The sequence below is a fragment of the Marmota flaviventris genome, chromosome 7 (assembly GCF_047511675.1).
Source record: "Marmota flaviventris isolate mMarFla1 chromosome 7, mMarFla1.hap1, whole genome shotgun sequence".
Taxonomy (NCBI): Eukaryota; Metazoa; Chordata; class Mammalia; order Rodentia; family Sciuridae; genus Marmota; species Marmota flaviventris.
Genome location: NC_092504.1, coordinates 68,268,426 through 68,294,226, shown reverse-complemented (window position 1 = coordinate 68,294,226; position 25,801 = coordinate 68,268,426). Strand labels below are relative to the sequence as shown.

General features: G+C 35.2%; 1 protein-coding gene across 6 annotated transcripts in view; it reads left to right on the top strand.

Moving 5' to 3' along the window:
- Positions 1–25,801, top strand: part of Wdfy3 (WD repeat and FYVE domain containing 3) — a 250,018-nt gene that overhangs the window by 169,055 nt on the left and 55,162 nt on the right. For 5 of the 6 annotated variants that reach the window (XM_027939797.3, XM_071614400.1, XM_071614399.1 and 2 more), the window contains 11 exons: positions 4–221; positions 3,085–3,320; positions 4,603–4,737; positions 6,013–6,192; positions 7,524–7,757; positions 13,783–13,882; positions 15,351–15,511; positions 16,482–16,711; positions 17,915–18,024; positions 19,707–19,889; positions 21,031–21,188. In XM_027939797.3, the coding sequence (XP_027795598.2) occupies positions 4–221; positions 3,085–3,320; positions 4,603–4,737; positions 6,013–6,192; positions 7,524–7,757; positions 13,783–13,882; positions 15,351–15,511; positions 16,482–16,711; positions 17,915–18,024; positions 19,707–19,889; positions 21,031–21,188 (1,945 nt within the window). The remainder of the gene's footprint in view (positions 1–3; positions 222–3,084; positions 3,321–4,602; positions 4,738–6,012; positions 6,193–7,523; positions 7,758–13,782; positions 13,883–15,350; positions 15,512–16,481; positions 16,712–17,914; positions 18,025–19,706; positions 19,890–21,030; positions 21,189–25,801) is intronic. The other variant, XM_071614398.1, reaches the window with a different exon arrangement.

Below are 25,801 nucleotides of genomic sequence, written 5' to 3'. Positions count from 1 at the left end.
TAGAGCTTGTGAAGAACTGGTCAAGACACTGGGTTTTGACTGGATTATGATGTTTATGGAAGAACATTTGCATTCCACCACAGTGACAGCAGCCATGAGGATTCTTGTTGTCCTGCTGAGTAATCAGTCTATTCTCATCAAGTTTAAAGAAGGACTCAGTGGTGGAGGATGGCTTGAACAGACAGATTCTGTCTTAACCAATAAGATTGGAACTGTATTAGGTATGGGACTTGTATAGTCAGCTGCTTTAAAATAAGCTGTTGTATTTTGTTTTTAAATCCTGCCTAAGCTCATACTCTCTAGTGTGTGCAATAACTGTTAAGTCATGAATTTTAATTAAGGATAGGATGAAAAGCTTATATAGTTTCAAATTCAAAGTAAAGTCAGAGATCATTTAAAAGTTTTGAAAACTCAGGGAATTATTTATGGCTTTCTTTCTTTCTTTCTTTCTTTCTTTTTTATAATATAGTCCCTATCTGAACTATATGCATATAATTAGCAAATTATCAGTAGAAATAACCATTGTTTATTTTGAGTGTTTACTCTGTGTATGTTACTAAACACTTGCCATGTAATAACATTTCATTTGCATAACAATTGTATAACGTGTAAACACCATCATATCCATTTGATAAATTAGAAACTCAAGGTATGGGGTGAATTTATTTGTTACACAACTAGGAAGTGTCAAAATTTGAATTCATGCACTTATATCTGAAATATATGCTTTTAACTGTCATATCATATTGCCATTCAAGTATTTAATTTCAGTCAGCATTTCAGTCAAAGCTTCTTATCCTCTGCTCACTAGTTCTTGTAGCTGTTTTCAACAAACAACTGAACCTTTTTTTAATATTAGAAAACTAGAGTTTTCTGTTTTCCTATATTATATTTGCTGGCTTGTTTCTGTTCATATTAATGACTTACTTTGGGAAATATATTTTCGAAGATAATGTTGAAAGTATAGACAGTTAATTATTAAAGTACTTTAAAAATAATTATCAATGTAACATTACATAAAATCATATATAACTATGCTCTTGTCTGATCTAAGGAGATTATATCAAGAATTTCTGTTCACATATGTCAGATAGGAAAGTTAAGGATCAGAATTTATTATGTAGCTTATTAAAAATGTAAAGTATCAATATGTAGATGTTTCCTACACTGCTTCAATTATCAGTGTAAATGATGGGAAAACAGAGCTTTCAGCTCTGGACTATTGTTATTTCACATGTGGAAGATTCTGAGGGTACTTTATATGATGAAGAAGTGGTATCATTTTCATTTCACTGTGAAATTATTTCTCAAAAAAAATTGTTTGCTTTAAATATATTTTCAGTGATCTTATAGATACTTCTGTGCTCGTGAAAATAGATCACTATTTTGAATGGGCTATGAAGAGGAATATAACCTGCAAATGTGGTGGTTATGAGCAGTTTTTTCTGCCTGCATCTCTTCAATAATATTAGAAAGAAGTGCTTTTCCTGCATTTGACCCACCTGACTTTGTACCTTAAAATGTGTCTGTCTTTAATGGATACCTGCTTGTACATTGCATATGATGCTCTGATTCCACAAAAAGGAATCTATTCAATTTAAATTTGATCCCATTTAATTTTTCCTGAATCTCTCCCCACCCTCTCTCCCTCCATTTCTCTCTCTCTCTCTCTGTCTCTCTTTCACACACACACACACACACACACACACACACACACACACAATCTATAAACTGTTGTATTTTGTTTTTAATTCTTACCTAAGCTCATGCTCTTTATATGTGTGTGTGTGTGTGTGTGTGTGTGTGTGTGTGTATGTATATGTATACTCTGTGTGTGCGTGCGTGTGCTTGGGTATCTGTGATGTGTATGTATCTTCAAATTTTATTCTGTTTCTCCTTGATTTGATAAGCAACCCAATGATTTGATTTCTCAACTCACCGTTATTAGTTTTTGACAGTTTCTTTTCCTTAAAAAAAAAGAAAATGAAAAAAAAAGTGAATCTCCTTTTGAAATATAAATTGCTTCAGAGTGAAATCAATTCTTCATCTATTGGTTGCTGTTCACAAAAGATTTCTATTGAAAATTTGGCCAACATCCACTTTGTGCTGAGTACTATGCTAAGTTTGGTATAGCAGAAGAACCACATGTTTGGATTGTACCCTGAAATTTGTTGGAAAACAGGATTGATAGAAGCATGGATGCTATAAGCCATATAATAATAATGGACCATCTCCTAAAAAGCTGGGTTTTTGTAGAAGTCTCTGCATCTGCATGGTCAGCTCAGCCCCAGTGGGAACCATAGCCACAGTAGACTTATACTTGCCACCCCGCTGTCTGGCAGCCTTCCAAGGATGCAGATTATGTTGTGAGGAAGATCACATTTTTTTTTTTTATTCATTTAGATTTGTCTCTAAATCTGTAGATAATTTACAGTTAACTGGTTTATCATGATTTTCAGGATAAATGAAATATATTAACTATTGTACCAAGTGTGTTTTTAAATTACATTTTTGTAGCATCTTCAACTTCAGCAATATTTTTTTAAACAAAAATTTTCAGCTTTATTATTTATTTATTTATGTATTTATTTATTATTTGTATGTGGTGCCGAGGATTGAACCCAGGTCCTTGTGCATGCGAGGCGAGCCCTCTACCGCTGAACCACACCCCCAGCCCTTGAGCAATATTTTTAATTTCACTTCCCCTTTAGGGAAATATAAGCAGGAATATTAGAGCTTTTCGAAAGTTTTTTGTTTTTTGGTTTTTTATTTTTGGGGTTTTTTTGACAGGGGAGTCCTGGGGATCAATTCTAAGACTTTTATGCATGTGTTAGGCAAGCCTATCAGCAATGAGCTGCAAAAGTTATTCTTTTTGGGTGCTGTACATTGAACCCAGGGACTTAGGCATGCTAGTCAAGTGTTCTACCACTGAGCCATGAGCTTTGTCCAACTGGTAAACAACAATTGAATATTTATATGAATGTTCAAGATAGACAAGTTACACATACTGAATTACTCCCTTCTTTGTCAATGCAGCATGGTTATTGGTTGTTAATTTTAGTATTATATTTCTTCTTCTCCTAGGATTCAATGTGGGCAGGAGTGCCGGTGGGAGATCATCGGTCAGGGAGATTAACCGGGATGCTTGTCATTTTCCTGGTTTTCCAGTTCTTCAGTCCTTCCTTCCTAAACATACTAATGTCCCTGCCCTCTATTTTCTCCTCATGGCATTGTTTCTGCAGCAGCCAGTTAGTGAGCTGCCTGAGAACCTGCAGGTCAGTGTGCCTGTCATCAGCAGCCGATATAAGCAGGGTGGCCAGGTAGGAATTATCTAGTAAGGTGTAAATGTAACTGTTTATTCAAAAAAATAACAATAGGGTAATGGGTTAATCACAATAAGACCAATTATTGATTCCACCAAACTTCTCCAGTAATTTTCCCAAAAAGAAGTCCTTTGTTACTGACTTTTTTCTTTATGATTACTCTGATTATATATGCATAAGAAAGTTGTATGATATTAATGGTGATATAAATAATTCTTTTGATTTATATGATTTTATGTAAAATATGGTTTCATTTCTGAAGAATTAAAAATGAAAGAAGTAGATAGATACAAGTTATGATTAGAAAAATATTTTAATTTCTCATTTTTGGGGGGTTGGGACTGGTACTGGAGATTTAACTCAGGGTTACTTGACTACTGAGTCACATCCATATTTTGTATTTTATTTAGAGACAGGGTTTCACTGGGTTGCTTAACACCTTTTGCTGAGGCTGGCTTTAAACTCAGGATACTCCTGCCTCAGCCTCCTGAGCCACTGTGATTATAGGCATGCGCCATCACACCTGGCATATTTTAATTTTCTAATGATAGATAATATCCGAATTAGGAAAACAATAAGGCTTTATTTGACTTATAATTGAAGACTATTATGGATGTGTATGTGAGACTTATGTTTGTGGCCTTACAAAGACTTAGGAATTTAGCTTTTAAACTCAACTTTGCTTCTATCCAATGCCAAATAATATTCAGATCAATTCTAGTAATTGACAAAACTTTTTAAGTGAAATCATTAGGCTGTACCCTTACCTTAATTCAAGATATGGATTTGTACCAGGCAGTTTGGTTCTTTATACAGCTTTGGAACATACATGGTACCAGAGTCATGAAGTATTACATGAAGCTGCTCTGGATAAATCTCCTCAAATTGATTTTTATTTTGTCAAAGCTTATCCATAAGTGTCTAAATTCAACTTTGAGCATTGCTAATAATGGGGGGAAAGTGAGTTTATCATGCTTTTATGAAAGAACCTGCTTAAAATCATCAATTCTGTAATTTCAACTCTGGGCTAATTAGCATATATTTTATTTTTGCTTGCTTTCTTTAGAAATAAATTAGAAATCTGTGTTTGAAACATATCTAAGGCAAGATTCAGGATGATATATAATATAACTAAAAATGAGTTTGAAATGTACAGTGAAGGGGTACTAGGTCTCTTTTTCTAATTGCTTACTTTTTAAAAAAATTAGTTGAGAGAAATTTTAGAATGTTAGAACTTATGCAAATAGTGACTACTCTTTAACCATTTTGACCTCTGCAGTTTGATTTGGATTCTATCTGGACATTTATTTTTGGAGTTCCTGCCTCCAGTGGAACTGTGGTTTCTTCTATCCACAATGTATGTACAGAAGCTGCTTTTTTATTGTTGGGAATGCTCCGCAGCATGCTGAATTCCGTAAGTTACTGAGATACTAGTCTACCTGCGTGTAATCTGGTTTTTTTTTTTTTTTTAATAAAAGTATTCTTGTATTATTTACTACATGGTCTCCAGAACCTTATCTCTAGGAATACACTGTGTAATTATTAAGATCACAGACTCTGGAAACCAGGGTCCCAACGTGCTAACTTGTAATGCATCATTTTCCTCAGTTTAAAAGGTTGATAATAACAGAATTTACTTCTTAGGGTTATGAGTATATATTGAGGTATGCACAGAGAACTTAAAATAGTACCTGGCATGTGGTAAGTGCTAAATAAGTATTAAGTTATATTATTAGGATAATAAAACATCATAGTGTATCCATGTGTACAGTGAATATACATTTTGGTATAAGTTCTTGCAATAATACATTATTTGAACATTTAAAATAACTCTCCTTTAGAGGTTAAAAATATTAGCAGTACAAGTTTTTGTTTGTTTTGCTATTCTGATTATTTCTAGTTATGAAAAATTTAAAAAGTAAATGACCAAATATATGTTCCTATTTTACATAAATACTTTCATGACTTATTTTTTTTACCCAATTTAGGATTCTGTTTTAAGAGGAAATATTAACTTTAATTCTTTGCATTATACTTGACAAATATAATTTTAATCATATTATTGTTATGCCATCTAAGAACAAAAATTACCATTAAACATATTAATTTAGAATATTTAATAATTCTTGTTTTTTTCCTTATTCCTAAATAAATATAAAATTCCAAGTTTAAAAAAATCACTCTCTGGGCAGGTATTAGAAGATAAATATATATTGCTTATTCTTTATCATCATTTTTTTGTTGTGTTATATAATGCTTAAGTATTTTTCCTGCTATAATATACATGATAATGCTCAGAAAGATGACTTCTGCATCTTTTGTCTTCCTCCTGTCTCTTTGGCATGATGCATAGTGGGACAATAATAATGGTAATACAACCATTGTTGGTGTACCAGCAGTAGTTATGTTGATAATGATAAGTAATCAAAACCACAGACTCCAGTTAGATGAGCTGAGTACTCTAGGGAGTAGACAAGCATCCTGCATGTTTCTAGGGCTATTATTTTTATCCTCAATAACTTCTAAATTTGTTTGCATATGTGTGCATACAAGTTTTTGCTCAGATGTGTAGTTTATAGCATTCTGGATCATCAGTATATCCATTTTTAGAAGAGTAGTGATTAACGGATTTTTGAAGTAATTTTCATTGACTTCTCTGATATTATTTCTTCCCTTGACTCTCTGACAGCCTTGGCAATCAGAAGAAGAGGGGTCTTGGCTCCGGGAATATCCAGTGACCCTGATGCAGTTCTTTAGATATTTATATCACAATGTTCCAGACCTTGCCTCCATGTGGATGAGCCCTGATTTCCTGTGTGCCTTAGCAGCAACTGTCTTCCCCTTCAATATTCGCCCTTACTCAGAGATGGTAGGAAAGGGGGAGGAAAATGTCAAAACTGGAATTAGTCTATTTCAATGGTTAGCAGATTTTTTTTTTTTTTTTTTTTTTGCTAATCTTTTAAGCTTCTGACCAAGTTGCAGTTTCATTACTTTATATACCACCTTTTTCATCGTTGTCTGTGTGTCTAGCTTTTCATACTTTCCTTTTACCTTCCCCTAAAACAGCAGTGAGCATTGCTTCCTATTTTCATTGATGATATTCTTGTAAGTCCTTTGTTAGTAATTTCTCTCTGCCGGAGGGTGTTGATTCATTTCTTATTTCACATTATGATACCTGTGTAGTTATAAAATGTACTTTCCAGATAACAAAACTCTAGTCAGACTAAATTTATTTCTCTCTTATTTCAGAAAGTAGGAATTTGCTGGATAATGAATTATAGAGTTAATTTGTCTTTCTGAAATATAAAATATATATTGGTTCTTTTGCTCACAAGATTTCTTATTTTGCTTAACTTTTGCTTTTTCTTATATTGTACTAATTTAATAGAAAATTATTAAATTATTTATGATATTGATACTCCTTTGTCCTTCAAAACAGACCCAAAATATGGCTGTCTCCTCCTCATACCTCAGAATTTCATGATGTTTCCTCTCATTTCTATCCTATACTAGAATAAACTACCTTGCTCATACTAATTTTTCTCCATATATAAATGTAAAATACTCATTCTAAAATTGTGGGATTTTTTAAAAGAAAGAAATATAACACATTACTTTAACACTCTGGTATCTTTATAATTTTAGAATCCTCATTTCTGATAAAACTGTGACCCTCCATGATATTTAAATATCATTTTCTTATTAGCATCATGTAATCTGTCTACCGGTTTACCTTTCTCTCTCACTTGGCTCAAAATTGGTAGTAGTTTTATTATTATTTGGACTTATTTCATATGAAAATGGAATAGCACTTAGGTGGTATTTTGCCAGATTTTTATCTGAAACTTTGTAACATTTAATTTTTCAGTAGGTAGACTTTAAATACACAAATATAGTCATTCTCATGTTTTTGTTTCATTTATTTTCAGGGCAGTTATACACAAAATATATAATGTGATTCTACATAAATTTTGAGTGGTCAGTCAGAAAGACCATATGTTGAATAACTGTGACATGTGGTGCCAAATTACTATCTTGGAAGTAAGAGTCAAGTAAGGCAGAGTGAAATAATGTGCTGAGTAGCTTAATAGGAGGTAAATGCTGAAGGAAAATACTGCTGTTGCTGTAATTTTATTTTTAGGGAACATACAGGTAAATGTGTCTCATAAAACCTAATGTGCTTCCACTTGATTTTACTAGGTGACTGATCTTGATGATGAAGTTGGATCTCCAGCTGAAGAATTTAAAGCCTTTGCCGCAGATACAGGGATGAACAGGAGCCAATCAGAATACTGCAATGTGGGCACCAAGACGTATCTGACCAATCACCCAGCTAAAAAGTTTGTTTTTGACTTCATGCGGGTCTTAATAATAGACAACCTCTGTCTTACCCCTGCCAGCAAGCAGACTCCATTAATTGATCTTTTGTTGGAGGTAATAGCAAAGAAACACATTTACTTCTCATTTACATTGCTTTTATAATTAGAACTTTAATAATCAAGATAGTTCTGTATTAAATGTCTTCAGACTTCTAATTTTTCTGAGTTAAATATGGGCAGAACATATTGGGCTTTAGATCCTATCAGTTTACTCCTCTTCTTTCCATTCCCTCAACCATGACCACAATACAATTTTTTATCACCTCTTCTCTAACAATTGGCAAACTTTTCCTGTAAAGAACTAAACAGTAAATATCTTAGGCTTCTTGGGCCACATAGTCTGTGTCTCAGATATTTGACTCTACCATTGTAGTGTGAAAGCAGCCATAGATGACACAAAAAGGAATGGGCATAACTGTGTTCCCATTAACTTAATTTGCAAAAATTGTCACAGTCTGATTTGGGCCACAGGCCTTTGCATACCAACTCCATCCCTAGACATGGATAATACCTAGTGGCACTGTCTTCTCACCTGCAAATTCCCTGCCCGGTATTATTGCTGTTGCTATCTAGTGCCGCTTTAAGACATTGTGTATTATGCATAGTAGATAGTTGCTCAGTATGCACTTGGTGAATTTCCTCTGAGGCAGAGACTTCTAGGTTGCTTGCCATTTCTCCGGGTAAGTGGTAGTAGTCAATGATACATCAAAAAATAGAGTGGCTGTAAGCCTTAAATGTCCTCGCTGGCCCTAGAAATTAGCTTTCTCTGAAAACCATTAAAAACTGTTCACTTAGGAAAATCCCAGAGAAAATAAAAAATCACAGAGAGGAAATCTAACAAATCTAATAAAGAATACCTTTCCTATATATGTATGTTCTTTGGGCCAGTTGGTATAAATAGGATCAAATAGTCAATGGAGGGAAGTATGAAGGTGGGTGAAAGATTGAATCCCTGTGTTCTATCTGGACTATAACAATAGAACCATAGCTTCCTCTGCTCCCCCTAGTGGCCGATATAGTTAACCACAGAAGGTGTTTTATCCATGTGAAAACATCTCAATTTGGTCAATTAAAGAACTAGTCATGCTAAGCTTTGTAACCAGAACCACAGTGTTTAATATTGGCTGGGAAATAATTGGTTTCATCATTAGTTTGTATGGTAGAATTAAAAAGCATGCCTGGTAGAGTTATCTCCTTTGAAAACTTTAAAAAAACTCTAGGAAAAGAGATGGTCAGTATCTTAGTGTAAAAGGTGAGAATTTGAATGCTCCATAAAAATTGAAGTGGTGATCAGAAAAATATCAGGATAAAGTTCAGAGATATTGGTAACACACCTTAGCTAAGCATAAAAATAAGTACACATTTATGAAAGATATGAGGTGAGAGGCTCTGTCCAGTGATAGCATTTTCAATCTTATAAGGAACCCCAATATCCCATTAATTAATACTGGATAAATTATATAATTACCTCTCTTCATATTTTAATAGAAAGAATTTGATATACTTGTATGAATCTTAAGGTAAGGTGCTCATTTTTGTGGGCACTAATTTGTCCACAATGGACTTGTGCCTAGTTGTATTGGGAAATTGGGAGCATTCACATTTTAGTTCTGGAAGAAGCAGGTATTATCAGGATTAAAGCTCCCAGAAAGATGACAAACTATTGAAAATTAAGATATTGACCTTCATATGTTCTTTCACCTCTCACAACAGTTAGCCCAATGCCTTGGTATATTCTATAAGAATTTTGAAATCATTTAACTATTAATTACTCCTGGAAGTCCCAAACTGGAAGATGGGATGCTACCTAATAAGAAGGATAAAACTTTGTGATTAAAACTTTCCTTGCTATTTTAAACAACTTTAAATCTAATACGCCCAGTTAGAGAGTGTGTGTGTATGTGAGTGTGTGTATGCTTATCAAAATATTATTAGTGTCATTTCTTCCCTATAACATAAAAAAATAAAGTATACCTAGTTACAGTGGCACATACATATAATCCTAGCTACTGAGACAGCTAAAGCAGGAGGATCACAAGTTCAAAGTCAGCCTGGGCAACTTAGCAAGACTCTGTCTCAAAATATAAAATGGCTGAAGATGTAGCTCAGTGGTAGAGTGACCCTGGGTTTAATCCCCAATACTAGGAAAAAATTATAAATATACATTTTTTAGTATTATTATGAAGTCTGTATCCCTGAAGAAATTTAGGAAAAGAATTATATATTAACCTTTTCACCTACATGAAAAAAGGAACTTGAACTCACTGATTTTTAACCTAATAAGGTAAATCAGGCCATCTTCAGTCTTATGAGTGTTAGAATTTCATCATAGAAACATCTATTGCCAGGCTTGGTGACACAGGTATGTGATCCCAACACTTGAAAGACAAAGGTAGAAAGATCCCTTGATACTAGGAGTTTTAAGACCAGCCTGGACAACATAGTAAGACCACATGCCCCCCAAAAGGGGACCTGCTTACTTAGGTATATCTGCAAAAGAGGTGAAATTATCTTTTTTTAGCAATCTCTAGAAATAAAAGATTCTCATTGTCACGAATGGTGTGTGGTCCATATAAAGGATGCAATGTGATATAAGAGAAGGATTATGGCATTTGGAGTAAGAAATATTGGGTTTGAATCTGGCCCTGTTGTTTAACAGATGGCATTTTAAACTGCTTAAGTTTAATCTATGAAGAATGATATTCACTATATCCTCTGCAGATATGTTCTAAGGGTCAAATACATGTATATCATCCAGCAAAAAGTATTTTAAAGAATCATTGTGTGTTGGTTATAGGGGTGTGACCTTTCCTAGGTTCAGTTCCCACACTTGTTACAGTTTCCTCCTTGTGGAAAAGGATGTAGTGAAAGGAACTTTTCAGAATTATTCTGAGAATGAAATAGATAATGCATGCAGTATCCATAATACTGGCTGGCCCTTAGTATGTATTAAAAATTTATTAAGTGGCCTTTTTTAAGGGAAGGACAAATGGATTTGCAGCAAATGAATACTACTCTGGTGGTAGAAAGAAAGTGCATGAGAACAGACCACAGAGTATCTGTATGTGCCCAGAGGAGGAAAACCTAGGGTGCTGAGTGGAGTGTGTGCTTCTCTGATAGTACATGCAATGCTCTGTGATCTGAGGTGCTCACTGTGCCACTCAGCCATCGTCTGTAAGATCTCCCTATTGTCACACATCAGATTGATGACAGAAGTGGGGTCAGTCAAGAGGAATAACCAAAAGCTGAAAATCCTCTTCTCTAAAGGCTTCCAGCCCATTCCAGAAACAGGACAAAATACCAGGCCTTCCTGAGTATAGACCTCTCTCTCCTGGGCAGCATGTGCCCATAGGCTATCTGGCCTATGGGTAGCACAGGATTCTGCATAATGGTTCTGAGGCCTCAGAAAGTTGACAGTGATCTTTTGCTGTCTGGCTTTGCTCTTGTCACCAAAAAGACAGATCAGATGTACAGAGGCCAGAGCAAGGCCACAGTGCTTACCTGTCTTCTTTCTGGTTGTCTGGTGGGCCAGCCAGTTTTACCTAAAAGGATGATGAGGAGATTGTAGCCTGCATTCTACAGCATTGCTCTAGTGCCCTTGTCTTCTTTGTTATGTAGATTTTAGTAGAGTGGGGAGAATATGCAGGTTTGGCTTCAGAGGAAGTGAGGTGTGAATCCTAGTTGTAACCAAGTGACTTACACTTACTAATAATCCTCAGTTACCTTGTCCTCTAAATGGGGATGTTGGTGTCTACTTCAATGGGTATTTTGCTGATTAGGTAAGGTAATTTATATAACTTAGCACTGATTCTGGTATATAACAGTAGTCTAATGAATTATTTACAAGGGACAATGCATTTATAAAATCTTTATAAATTTAAAAATTAGGTTGCCGTAAGTCTCAGTAAGAACATTTGAACTATATAGCTTCTGTGAGAAGAATTGGAGGATTCAATATCTGTTGATGACTGGGCCATCCTTAAATCCTATTGGAATAGGAAACAGTATTTTTAAATAAAAATAAGTAGTGTTAATTGATCAAGTACTTGTGTATTTCATAATCCCTCGCTTTGCAGGTTCCAACACTTTGTCTAAGATTTGATAAAGGGCTGGGGTTGTGGCTCAGTGGTAGAGCCCTCATCTAACACAGGCGAGGCCCTGGGTTCGATCCCCAACACCACATAAAAATAAATAAATAAAGATATTGTGTCCAACCACAACTAAAAATAAATGAATGAATGAATGAATAAAAAGATTTGATAAACCATACTCGTTATCACTTATCCCAAACCACCTGGAGTTGATCATAATCCTCAGAGTATAGTTGTGTTCAAAATGCTCACATTCTCCTGGGAATGAAGAGCCTTTACTCCTTAGTAAATTTCTGTCACTAAAGTCGAAAGTAGTTTCTGATCTAATTCCAAGGAAATCCTCATAAAACTATCCGTGTTCTGTTTATCACTAAAAAGTTCTCGCTGTCTCTTCATTTGACAGGGGTCGGACTCTCAATATTAGTATCATGAGGCATGCCTTAGTCACATGTCTCCCACTGACTACACAGGAGTGTAATCTGTTGACTACACTGGAGAATTAAGATTGAAAACAAAAGAAGGCCCTTACTTTTTTTCATATTAGTTTAATGACAACCCAAATTCAGCACTAGCATTTTTTTATCTGTCACTACACATATATTTTATCATTTTAAAACAAAAATATCAGCAGGGGTGGGGTGTCACACAGCGTAATCTCAACTCCTTGGGAGGTTAGGGTGGGAGGATCACAAATTCAAGGTCAACCAGGGTAACATAGTGAGACCTTGTCACCACCCCCCCACCCCCCCCCCACACACCCCACCCCACCCCCCCACCCCCCCCCCCCCCCCCCCCCCCCCCCGTCCCTGGCAAAAAAAAGTCATGCAAATGGAAGAGAGAGAAAGGACAACTTTGGTTTAGCTATTAGTTTTTTAAATCCTTAGGTTAACAACTTTAATCTCAATTTAGAACTCAGATTTTAACTGTTCTTTTAAAACCTTTGAAAGGACTACCTTGAAATCAGATTAGAAAGAAAAACATAACAGTGTTCTAAAGCTTATTTAGAAGACATGGTCGTAAAGATAGTCCTGAAGTTTTCTGTGCAAGAAGTAGTTTCTTTCATTGCACTTACTAAACATAGCATTATTTGTGAATCTAATCACACAGATCTCCAAGAAAGGTACAGATGACAGGTTGTTGAATGGTTTGATATCTAACTTCTGTCAAAAGCGTTGCTAGGACTGCGGGGACTTGAGGGATGAGGGAAGGATCTTTTTACCTTTATTTCTTGTCTTTTTCCAGGTTAGATGCTTGAAAGTTAGGCAACCAGATTATTGTTCTTTATAAGCAGTGGGAAGGCTGCCCAAGAACATGGTTTAACTTTGTGCTTTTACTCAAGATAATTTAAACCATTATCTTGTGCTTGGTAAAACTGTTATTAAATATGCCACCTATAGAGTTGTTCACTATCTTCAGAAAACCCACAGAGAACAATCTTCTCAGACAGTTGTAGGAAAACATATATCCTTGCTGTCAATCTACTGTGCTTTTCCTTTAGAAATAATAAAAAGCTTTGTAAGCCATATTTTTTCTCCTTCTTGATACTTAGGAAGCTCAGAGCTAAATTATTGACTTAGTTTTTTTTGTTAGAAATATTTCCCCATTGATGTTTCCTCTTGATAACTAGATTCTTGGGCTTTTTTATTTGTTTTAATGGCTTTATGATGTATCTCAATTTATTATAAACTGCCAAATCTTTTTGGAAGTGAGGTATAATAGATTATAAAATATTTATTAAATTCTTATAGTAATTTAGAATAATGTTTTTCAAACAGTGGATTTCAAGATGACATTTCACATTTTCTTTAATTTTTTTAATTCTATGGCAAGAAAATAATTATCAGTATATGTATTCATATCATATTTTTTAAACTTACCAGTAGTTTTTTTTTCATCTTTTTATTACATTTTATAACATACATAAACAATTGAACCCTATCTTTGTGTAGTTAGTTCTGTTTCTAACTGTAATAATTTTTATTGATTTAGGCTTCACCTGAAAGATCTACAAGAACTCAGCAAAAAGAATTTCAGACTTACATTTTGGATAGTGTAATGGACCATTTGCTTGCAGCTGATGTGTTATTGGGTAATTTTGTATTTTATTTTTATTTTATAAAAGTGTCTGTAGTCTTTCTCCTTCCTTTCTCTATATAAGTCCTCAGTCTCTCTTTTTTAAATTTGTCTCTTTTCTCCTTCCTTTTTAGTCTAGCTTTCTTATGCTCAGTATTATATTTGTGAGTTATCCATGTTGCTGCATGTAGCAAGAGTCTATTTTTATTACTATTATAATATTCTATCATATGAACATATAAATTTATTTATATCTCTGTTGATAGACATGTAAAAGTTTCCTGGTAGACATAGTTCTAAATAAAGTTCTATAAATATGCTTGTTATATAGACCACATATATGTACTTAATGAGTGAGTTGTTGGTACGTACATGTATTCTTCAGGATGTGTTCTAGGACATAAAGTACAAAACATATTGGAGTATGTTTTTTCAATATGTCTATATCTATTTACAATAAAAATAGATAATTATAAAACAGTATTTTACAATGGAGTCACCATTTATAAATAAAAAAGAATTCATAGGAATACAAAAGGTAATGATTTAGTTTACATGCTCCTTTGAGTTGCTGGTGATAATATATCTTAGAATCTCTGTGCTATTAAATTAACATTTTTTCCAGAGCCATTTACAAGAAAGTCTTTGGTATTATCTTGACATGTAGCCGTGCATTTAAAGCTAAGTGTCAAGCTTTACTTTTGTACCTGTTAGTATCAGTTGAGATCAGTCATACCAATGAAGGCATAAAATGAAGAGTTCTGCTTAGGGGGGCAATTTAGAGTGAGGTGGGAATAATAATCACATTCAGTTAGAACCTCCAGAGTTTCTACAGAGGGGCTTGGAGGGAGTGTTCTGCTTAGGAAGGACTAGGAGGATTATCTCAAAGCAGTACGTATATAGCAACACACTGAGGACCTTGGAATAACCTTAAAAAGAGGCAGAGCTAATTGCAGTCATGGGGGGCTACCAGTCCCCCTTTGCCCCACCACCACTGGAGATACTTGATTTTCACAATCTTTCTGAAGCTCTCTTTTGCCTATATTAGTTAATTGCTATTAAAGTTATACCCCCCAAAATGGAAAGTTTTGTTTGATAATGGGGTTTTTTTAACCCTTTATTACTTAACACAAAATCCATTTGTAACTAATAAACTGACTTAATTTTTCTCTTAAATTAAGACGCTCTGTCACTGACAACCTCAGTTGAAGAACTATTTGCTTATCAAACACTGTCTTTAGGTGTAAGGGACTTCACAGGGAGTCTCAATTTATAGCACTTTTATCCTGATGAAACTGTTTCTTCCAGTATTTACTCAGATTTGTAACTATGAACATCATTTTCTTCAAATAGTATCTAAGAGCTTGCTGTGGTCATGTTTCTTAAGTCTTGTAGATATACTCATTTTCCTTAGCATGATTTCTTTGAAGATTTGATCTTGTGTATCAATTTTCTTAAGACATTTTTTTTCTACTGGAATTTAGGGGAAGATGCATCTCTGCCTATTACCAGTGGAGGAAGCTACCAGGTATTGGTGAACAATGTGTTTTATTTCACACAACGTGTGGTGGACAAGCTTTGGCAAGGCATGTTCAACAAAGAATCTAAACTTCTTATAGATTTTATAATTCAACTAATTGCACAGGTAATCAATTGTCACTATTAGTTGTAGAGTACGTTTTCCTTTTGGAAAAACTTTGCCTATGGTGTAAAAATTGTTGTAAATAAGTATAACTAATAAGGTAATGAATGTTAACATTCAATATAAAGCTAAGCTTATTAAAAGTGAATATAAAATATACTTTTAACTGCCCCCTCCACCAACAGCCTAGTGCCACTGTGTCCCTTGTAAAGTTGCCTGGCTCTCTCAAGGTGGGTCAGTCTCTTGCTGACCTCCCCACTGGTATCTGTCTTTGCTACCCAGATGCATTTAAATACCTTACATTAATATAGTCTAATAGTTTTTTACAGTAAAAAAAAAATCAGTGTGCAAAGGCCTACACAGCATGTAAAGCTGATATTAAAGAAACATTCTCTTATTAATCTAATCTTTACAAATTCCTTTGTAATCCATGTTCCTTTGAAGACATCACTTTTTCTTCCTTGTGCATGCTGACTAAGGAATATTGGTCTGGTTTGGTACAAGTAATTAATCTTATTCACAATATAACATAGAATCACACTAGAATTATACTCCTATTGCCATGTTTTATTAATATGTACAGATGTATAGGAGCTCACCTGTCACTTAAGAATCTTCTAAGAGATACATTTGCAATTAAGCCAAAAAGTGAGTCTCACGCTCAACTAAGGGATGAAACCAAGATAAAAATTTAGGTGCTTTTTCAAGTGATTTTGACTAGAGATCATTCTTTCTAACAAAATTTGTTTGTGGCTCTCCTTACTGGAAGCTCTCTTTTTATGTAGCCGCTATTAAATTCATTAAATTGTGCTGTATGGGTTCTGAACTCCATAGTAGCAAGAGGTTTTAACTTGGCGCTCCTCGTACTTAGCATGCATCTGTTACATGATAGATAACCGAACTTTATGTCGGAATGATAAGCAGCTTTTTCATTTTTGTTCTTTTTACTAAAAAGTATCTTTTGTGTCTTTAGTCAAAGAGAAGATCACAGGGCTTGTCTCTGGATGCAGTTTATCACTGCCTCAATAGAACCATCTTGTACCAGTTCTCGCGGGCACACAAAACTGTCCCTCAGCAAGTTGCTCTCCTTGATTCGCTCAGGGTCCTTACTTTGAACAGGAATTTGATCCTGGGGCCTGGGAACCATGACCAGGAATTCATTAGCTGTCTGGCTCATTGCTTGATTAATCTACATGCTGGGAGGTAAATCTTTTAGGTTTAATTTGTCATCTTGAATTTGTCTTCAATATTATTCTACTAGAATTCTTTGTTTTACTTTTTTGATAATAGCATTTCTTTTTCCCCTTAATCTGGTTTAATACTTTATGCAAAAGATAATAAATGATAAGTGTTTTTTGTAATGAAATAATGACTGTTTTTCTTCTTTTTTAAAAAAAAAATATTTAATTTAGTTGAAGGTGAACACACAGTGTTTATTTTTTTATGTGGTGCTGAGGATCAAACCCAGTGATTCACACATGTGAGGCAAGCACTTGACCACTGAGCTACAGCCCCAGCCTCCTATTTTTTCTTCTAATATACTTTTCTGCATCTTTAAATTTTTCCATAATTACCATATGTCACATAATTTTTAAAAGAAAGTATGTTTTTAAAACAAATAAAATAGACACTTTTGGAAGCTAAGAAAAGTTTGAGGCAATGTTACATATTAAATGGGTAAAATTGGTATTTTTCTATTGTTTGCGCTGACAGATATTTCTGTGATGTCTCCTAGAGGCCAATCATTGAATTAAGGACTGGGATAAAGTGTAAGACAGACTCTGTGGCAGCCATTTTAAAGGGAAAACATAACTAAGCAAAACCCAGTCATCTGCACTGAGTGCTCTGGTAGCAATAGCACACTGCCTTAGGAGCATATAATAGGAATCCCTAAACTGGAAGAAATACCTGCTGATTTGCAATTTGAAGAGAACAGGGATAAGTGCCGCAGGAAAAAAGTAGCTGTCTTTGTGATTGCCCAGAGGAAAGAAAGAGTGTGGCACATTTGGGAAACTGCTAATATTGCACTACTAGTGGAGCAAAGAAGGGTGATGTGAGACCAGTGACAACATAGGCATATTTGGAGATTAGTCTTAGCTAATTGATCTTTTGGTAATTTTTAGATAAAGATGTTACACTAACCAAAAGCATCTCAAATATTGAGATGGTGTGATGCTATAGATTAATTACATTTTGTCAAGTGGATTTGTGAGATCATTCCTTAGAAAATGGTATCTTCATGACAAGCTAGAAGTTCTGTTTTATACATCTGCTGAATGTCTGTCAACAACAGAACTTTGTGAGGGAGCTAGCATTTACATATGTCTACAGAATAACCCTTAGTCATTATAATTTGTAAACTATAATCACTGTCATCAAATGTTTAAATTGACTTGAATTTTTCAGCAACGTGGATGGATTTGGACTGGAAGCAGAAGCCCGCATGACTACATGGCACATTATGATCCCCTCTGACATTGAACCAGATGGTGGATACAGCCAAGATATTAGTGAAGGTAAAATAACCTCATTCTTTTTGGATGAGTTGTCATTGTTTCATTTCCAGTTTTTAAGATAAAATTTAAAAATTGACTTTAGAAAATGCTAACATGAACAATTACTCTTCCACTAGTACAACCTGTATGTAAACCACCATGCCTATAAAGGATCTACTTACACCATGATTAGTACAACACTAACCCCTAACACTTATAACCCTCAACATTTCCCAGGAACACTAGTGAGACTTGATGGTACTACACTTGCACAAGTAAAGATGCAAACACAAACTTGGTGTTTATTATAAAAAGAATGACCAGTTGGTAAGTTTAATACCTACCCACACTAGAGGAGAGCATAGCTTGAGACAGGTTGTCTACAGTGTGTATGGTAGGGGGTACTCAGGATTGAACTCAGGGGCACTCGATCACTGAGCCACATCCCCAGCCCTATTTTGTATTTTAGTTAAAGACAGGGTCTCACTGAGTTGCTTAGTACCTCATTTTTCCCGAGGCTGGCTTTGAAATCGTGATCTTCCTGCCTCAGCCTCCCAAGCTGCTGGAATTACAGCATGCACCACCACACCCTGCTATAGTACCACTTAAATTTTCTTTTTAAAATTGAGTTTCCCCACTGAACTCGTGAGTAGTGCACATTGAAATATTCATGTGGATTAATGTCTTATTTCCACGCACTTGGTGCTGAAGGTGAGATCATTATGCTTATGTTTGTCTCCCAGCAATACTGTGTAATAGTTTTGCATATGGTTTTATCTCTCCCAGATTCAGCACTCATTCTTTTTTTCATTCATTCTTTTAATTATTAATTTATTATCTGTTTTTTTTAACCCAAATTTCTTGAACCCCAGAATGAGATTTGCCTGAGGACCGAGCTTTCATCCCTGCAAGAAACAGGCAGTCTAGAACACTAGTTTCCAAAGTGATGTTCTCAGACAAGCACTATCAGGATTATTCAGGAACTTGGTAGAAACACAGATTCTCTGGCCCGGTTCAGATCAAATCAGAAACTGGGGGTGACAGGCAGCAGTGTGTTCTCCCCCACTCCATACAGTGATTCTGTGCTTGCTGAAGATGTCTGGAGAAGTCAGGCTAATTATCAAGGAATCCAAAGGAAGACTGAATTTAATAGTAAAAATCTTTTTAAAAATATTTATTATTACTTCCCTTTTGAAAGATATTCAACAACTAACTGAGTTTTGCACTCACCTTAAATATTCAGATCTGAAAATTACTCTTAAAGGATCAGGGAATGTAACTGTGTGGTAGAGCACTTGCCTAGTATACGAGAGGCCTTGAATTCAATCTTCAGCACCACCAAAGAAGAACAAAAAGAACGAAAGCAAAAGGAAAAGGGGATACATACATATTTAAGAATCTAGAAAATGCTAGATTATTAAATTTGTGATTTCCAATTTTGTAAATAAAAATATAGACTTTTTGCATGAATATAAAGATTGTTTAAAAGTTTTCCAAGAGACCAACCACTTGGAAACTTAATTTTGGTTTTGTGAATAACCCTTTTCACTGTGCTGGATATAATATGAGTATTTTTTTAAAAAACAATTAAGTAATATTGTTGAAATTCCCAGATAGGAAACATGAAGAAATATAAGAACTAATTTTATATAGTGTTTCCATCATTCTCTTTTGATTTATTTATTTATTTTTAAATTTTCTAGGGCGTCAGCTTCTCATAAAAGCCGTCAACAGAGTGTGGACTGAGTTGATACATAGTAAGAAACAAGTCTTGGAGGAGCTTTTCAAAGTAACTCTGCCTGTGAATGAAAGGGGTCATGTGGACATCGCTATAGCAAGGCCACTCATAGAAGAAGCTGGTTTGAAATGCTGGCAGAATCATTTGGGTAAGAAGACCTACTGAGACCGTTAAGCCTATTGTATATGAGTAAACAAATTTGTAATTAAGGATACTGTGATGGCAGTACAAATGAAAATTTATATAACCATTCTAGAATGATTATGCTGATAGTTGAATTTCTTTTTTGTCCTTTTTTGTTCCCCCCTTCATCTAAGGTGTATTATACTTCAGGCATTTATGAGTTAAGGAAAATATACATTGCTCACAGCTTTAATATAGCTACTGTCATAGTCATGGGTCTTTTATCTATAATTCTGAAATTATTAAAGCCCTGAACACCCAGGATTTTCTCATTATTTTGGTGCTAAAACTCACTTGATACCAAAAACTCACTTACATTTCTTTTATAGTGCTTGGTACAATGTTCATATATTTTGCTGCAGTGTGTTAATGTATTAAATTATGCTTTACTACCCTAGACCCTCTGGTGATATTATATGTATACAGTGTATATACTGTATAGCCTTTTTAAAATCCAAAATTCTAAGTTCCAAAATATACCCAAAAGTTTTAGGTAAGGATTATGAATTGTTAAACTAAATTTGCATATTATTATAGATCTGTGAAATGTCAACTAAATATAAGTTCAGCTAGTACAATAATCCTCAAGCAGCCATCATTCAACAAGATAACCAGGAAATAATTTTTGTGATACCAAAAAAAAAAAAATGCCTGTATATGTAATACATGCTGCTTTTGACACCTATAGCAGTGGCCCTTATCTACTGGGTTATGTTTCAAGACCCCCCAGTGGATGCTTGAAACCACAGATAATCCCAGACCTTATGTATGATATGTTTTTTCCTGTATGCACATACCTATGATAAAGTTTAATTTATGTATTAGGCAAAGTAAGATATTAGCAATAATAGCTAATAAGAAAATATCATAATTACAACAATATACTGGAATAAAAGTTACGTGATCTCCCAAAATAACTTGATTTCTCATTGCATTACAAATAATATTTTCATACTGCAGTTGCCTGCAGGTAACTCAAACTACAGAAAGCAAAACCAAGGATAATGAAGGGGCTACTGTACAGGGTTGTGGTTCATAACCATCATAAAAATAAGACTGATTATTACATGGAAAAACTGTAAAATAATCTAATTTTAATTTCATAGCCCATGAGAAGAAATGCATAAGTCGAGGAGAAGCGTTAGTACCCACCACACAATCCAAATTGTCCCGTGTCAGCAGTGGCTTTGGTCTTTCCAAGTTAACAGGATCAAGAAGGAATCGAAAGGAAAGTGGTCTTAATAAACACAGTCTTTCTACCCAGGTACTTTGTTTAGTTTTATTGATGCTATCATAATATCTTAGTACCATATACTGTTAACATACATGAGCAGATAATTTGAAATGGAATGTTTCTGTTTTGCTCTAGAAGAGATGCAGAAGTAAGCTAGGTTACAGGAACTTCTCCCATTTTATTATGATAAAGTTATATTATGAGCACTGTATATTTATATTTATTTCATAACTGAACCTAATATGAGATTCTTTTTTTTTTTAATTTTTTATTGTTGGTTTTTCAAAACATTACAAATTTCTTAACATATCATATTCCACACTTTGATTCAAGTGGGTTATGAACTCCCACCTTCACCCCATACACAGATTGCAGAATCACATCAGTTACACATCCATTGATTTACATATTGCCATACTAGTGTCTGTTGTGCTCCGCTGCCTTTCCCATCCTCCACCCTCCCCCCTCCCCACCTCTTCTCCCCTCCCCTCCCCTCCTCTCTCTCTACCCCCTCCACTGTATAACCCTGAGGGTCTCCTTCCATTTCCATGCAATTTCCCTTCTCTCTCCCTTTCCCTCCCACCTCTCATCCCTGTTAAATGTTAATCTTCTTCTCCTGCTCTTCGTCCCTACTCTGATCTTAGTTACTCTCCTTATATCAAAGAAGACATTTGGCATTTGTTTTTTAGGGATTGGCTAGCTTCACTTAGCATAATCTGCTCTAATGCCATCCATTTCCCTGCAAATTCTATGATTTTGTCATTTTTTAATGCAGAGTAATACTCCATTGTGTATAAATGCCACATTTTTTTTATCCATTCGTCTATTGAAGGGCATCTAGGTTGGTTCCACAGTCTTGCTATTGTGAATTGTGCTGCTATGAACATCGATGTAGCAGTGTCCCTGTAGCATGCTCTTTTTAGGTCTTTAGGGAATAGACCAAGAAGGGGAATAGCTGGGTCAAATGGTGGCTCCATTCCCAGCTTTCCAAGAAATCTCCATACTGCTTTCCAAATTGGCTGCACCAATCTGCAGTCCCACCAGCAATGTACAAGTGTACCCTTTTCCACACATCCTCGCCAGCACTTGTTGTTGTTTGACTTCATAATGGCTGCCAATCTAACTGGAGTGAGATGGTATCTTAGGGTGGTTTTGATTTGCATTTCTCTGACTGCTAGAGATGGTGAGCATTTTTTCATGTACTTGTTGATTGACTGTATGTCCTCCTCTGAGAAGTGTCTGTTCAGGTCCTTGGTCCATTTGTTGATTGGGTTGTTTGTTCTCTTATTGTCTAATTTTTTGAGTTCTTTGTATACTCTGGATGTTGGGGCTCTATCTGAAGTGTGAGGAGTAAAGATTTGTTCCCAGGGTGTAGGCTCCCTATTTACCTCTCTTATTGTTTCTTTTGCTGAGAAAAAACTTTTTAGTTTGAGTAAGTCCCATTTGTTGATTCTTGGTTTTAACTCTTGTGCTATGGGTGTCCTATTGAGGAATTTGGAGCCCGACCCCACCGAATGTAGATCGTAGCCAACTTTTTCTTCTATCAGACGGCTTGTCTCTGATTTGATATCAAGCTCCTTGATCCATTTTGAATTAACTTTTGTGCATGGCGAGAGAAAGGGATTCAGTTTCATTTTGTTGCATATGGATTTCCAGTTTTCCCAGCACCATTTATTGAAGATGCTATCCTTCCTCCATTGCATGCTTTTAGCCCCTTTATCAAATATAAGATAGTTGTAGTTTTGTGGATTGGTTTCTGTGTCCTCTATTCTGTACCATTGGTCCACCCGCCTGTTTTGGTACCAGTACCATGCTGTTTTTGTTACTATTGCTCTGTAGTATAGTTTGAAGTCTGGTATCGCTATACCGCCTGATTCACACTTCCTGCTTAGCATTGTTTTTGCTATTCTGGGTCTTTTATTTTTCCATATGAATTTCATGATTGCTTTCTCTATTTCTACAAGAAATGCCGTTGGGATTTTGATTGGCATTGCATTAAACCTATAGAGAACTTTTGGTAATATCGCCATTTTGATGATGTTAGTTCTGCCTATCCATGAACAGGGTATATTTTTCCATCTTCTAAGATCTTCTTCTATTTCTCTCTTTAGGGTTCTGTAGTTTTCATTGTATAAGTCTTTCACCTCTTTTGTTAGGTTGATTCCCAAGTATTTTATTTTTTTTGAAGATATTGTGAATGGAGTGGTTGTCCTCATTTCCATTTCAGAGGATTTGTCGCTGATATACAGGAATGCCTTTGATTTATGCGTGTTGATTTTATATCCTGCCACTTTGCTGAATTCATTTATTAGCTCTAATAGTTTCTTTGTAGACCCTTTTGGGTCTGCTAGGTATAGAATCATGTCATCTGCAAATAGTGATAATTTAAGTTCTTCTTTTCCTATTTTGATGCCTTTAATTTCTTTCGTCTGTCTAATTGCTCTGGCCAGTGTTTCGAGAACTATGTTGAACAGAAGTGGAGAGAGAGGGCATCCCTGTCTTGTTCCAGATTTTAGAGGGAATGCCTTCAGTTTTTCTCCATTCAGAATGATGCTAGCCTGAGGCTTAGCATAGATTGCTTTTACAATATTGAGGTATGTTCCTGTTATCCCTAGTTTTTCTAGAGTTTTGAACATAAAGGGATGCTGTACTTTGTCGAATGCTTTTTCCGCATCTATCGAGATGATCATATGGTTCTTATTTTTAAGTCTGTTGATGTGGTGAATAACATTTATTGATTTCCGTATATTGAACCAGCCTTGCATCCCAGGGATGAATCCTACTTGATCATGTTGCACAATTTTTTTGATATGTTTTTGTATCCGATTCGCCAGAATTTTATTGAGGATTTTTGCATCTAGGTTCATTAGAGATATTGGTCTGTAGTTTTCTTTCTTTGAAGTGTCTTTGTCTGGTTTAGGTATCAGGGTGATGTTGGCCTCATAGAATGAATTTGGAAGTTCTCCCTCTTTTTCTATTTCCTGAAGTAGCTTGAAAAGTATTGGTATTAGTTCTTCTTTAAAGGCTTTGTAAAATTCTGCTTTATACCCATCCGGTCCTGGGCTTTTCTTAGTTGGTAGTCTTTTTATGGTTTCTTCTATTTCCTCAATTGATATTGGTCTGTTTAGGTTGTCTATATCCTCCTGACTCAATCTGGGCAGATCATATGACTTAAGAAATTTATCTATGCCTTCACTATCTTCTAATTTATTGGAGTATAAGGATTCAAAATAGTTTTTGATTATCTTCTGTATTTCTGAAGTGTCTGTTGTGATATTGCCTTTTTCATCCCGTATGCTAGTAATTTGAGTTCTCTCTCTTCTTCTCTTCGCTAGCATCGCTAAGGGTCTGTCGATTTTGTTTATTTTTTCAAAGAACCAACTTTTAGTTTTTTCAATTGTTTCTTTTGTTTCGATTTCATTAATTTCAGCTCTGATTTTAATTATTTCTTGCCTTCTACTTCTTTTGCTGTTGTTTTGCTCTTCTTTTTCAAGGATTTTGAGATGAAGTATGAGATCATTTATTTGTTGTTTTTTTCTTTTTTTAAGGAATGAACTCCAAGCAATGAATTTTCCTCTTAGAACTGCTTTCAATGTGTCCCATAGATTCCGATATGTTGTGTCTGTGTTTTCATTTATCTCTAAGAATTTTTTAATTTCCTCCTTGATGTCTTCTATAACCCATTGATCATTCAGTAACCTATTGTTCATTCTCCAAGTGATGTATGCTTTTTCCTTCCTTCTTTTATCGTTGATTTTCAGTTTCATTTCATTATGATCAGATAAGATGCATGGTATTATCTCTACTCCTTTATATTGTCTAAGAGTTGCCCTGTGACATAATATATGATCTGTTTTTGAGAAGGATCCATGTGCTGCTGAGAAAAAAGTATAACTGCTTGATGTTGGGTGGTATACTCTATATATGTCGATTAAGTCTAGGTTATTAATTGTGTTATTGAGTTCTATAGTTTCCTTATTCAACTTTTGTTTGGAAGATCTGTCCAGTGGCGAGAGAGGTGTGTTGAAGTCTCCCCCTAATATGAGATTCTGATGCTATAAAAAGACTATACGTATTTTCCCAAATTTTCCAACATTTAATAATATTATTACTGGTGATTATATAAATATAAGGAATAGTAGACATAAGACCTTTTACTTTTTATAATCTTATTATAAATACTTGCAACTGATTAAAAACAAACAAATTTATCTACCTCCACCATTAACTTCTTCTTTACTGTACTTCCTCACCATACCAGAATTTCAGTGGCATCTGTGGAAAGGGTCTGGGAGAAATGGTGTATCAGCCATCTCCTGTGACTGGTTGGGTTTTATAAGAAGCAAACTGCAGTGGCACTCACTGTGCAGGTTGTTCACTTTCGGATGCCCTTGGGCATGATGCCTGTGGAAGGGAGGGGAAGGGAGCAGAATTGGACAGAGGAAAATGCCAGGCTGCAGTGCAGAATTAGTGACAGCCTCTGCTGACTAAGTGAAGTTTCAGGGCTAAAATGGCCTGTCAGAGTTGACCTGCATTGAGCTGGAATGGCAGTCTTCTCACACCCAGCTTAGCCAGCCTTTGACTGTGGGGTGCTCTCTACATCTGAGGCCATCCCTGAAGGTGCTGACAGTGCTCCAGAGCTG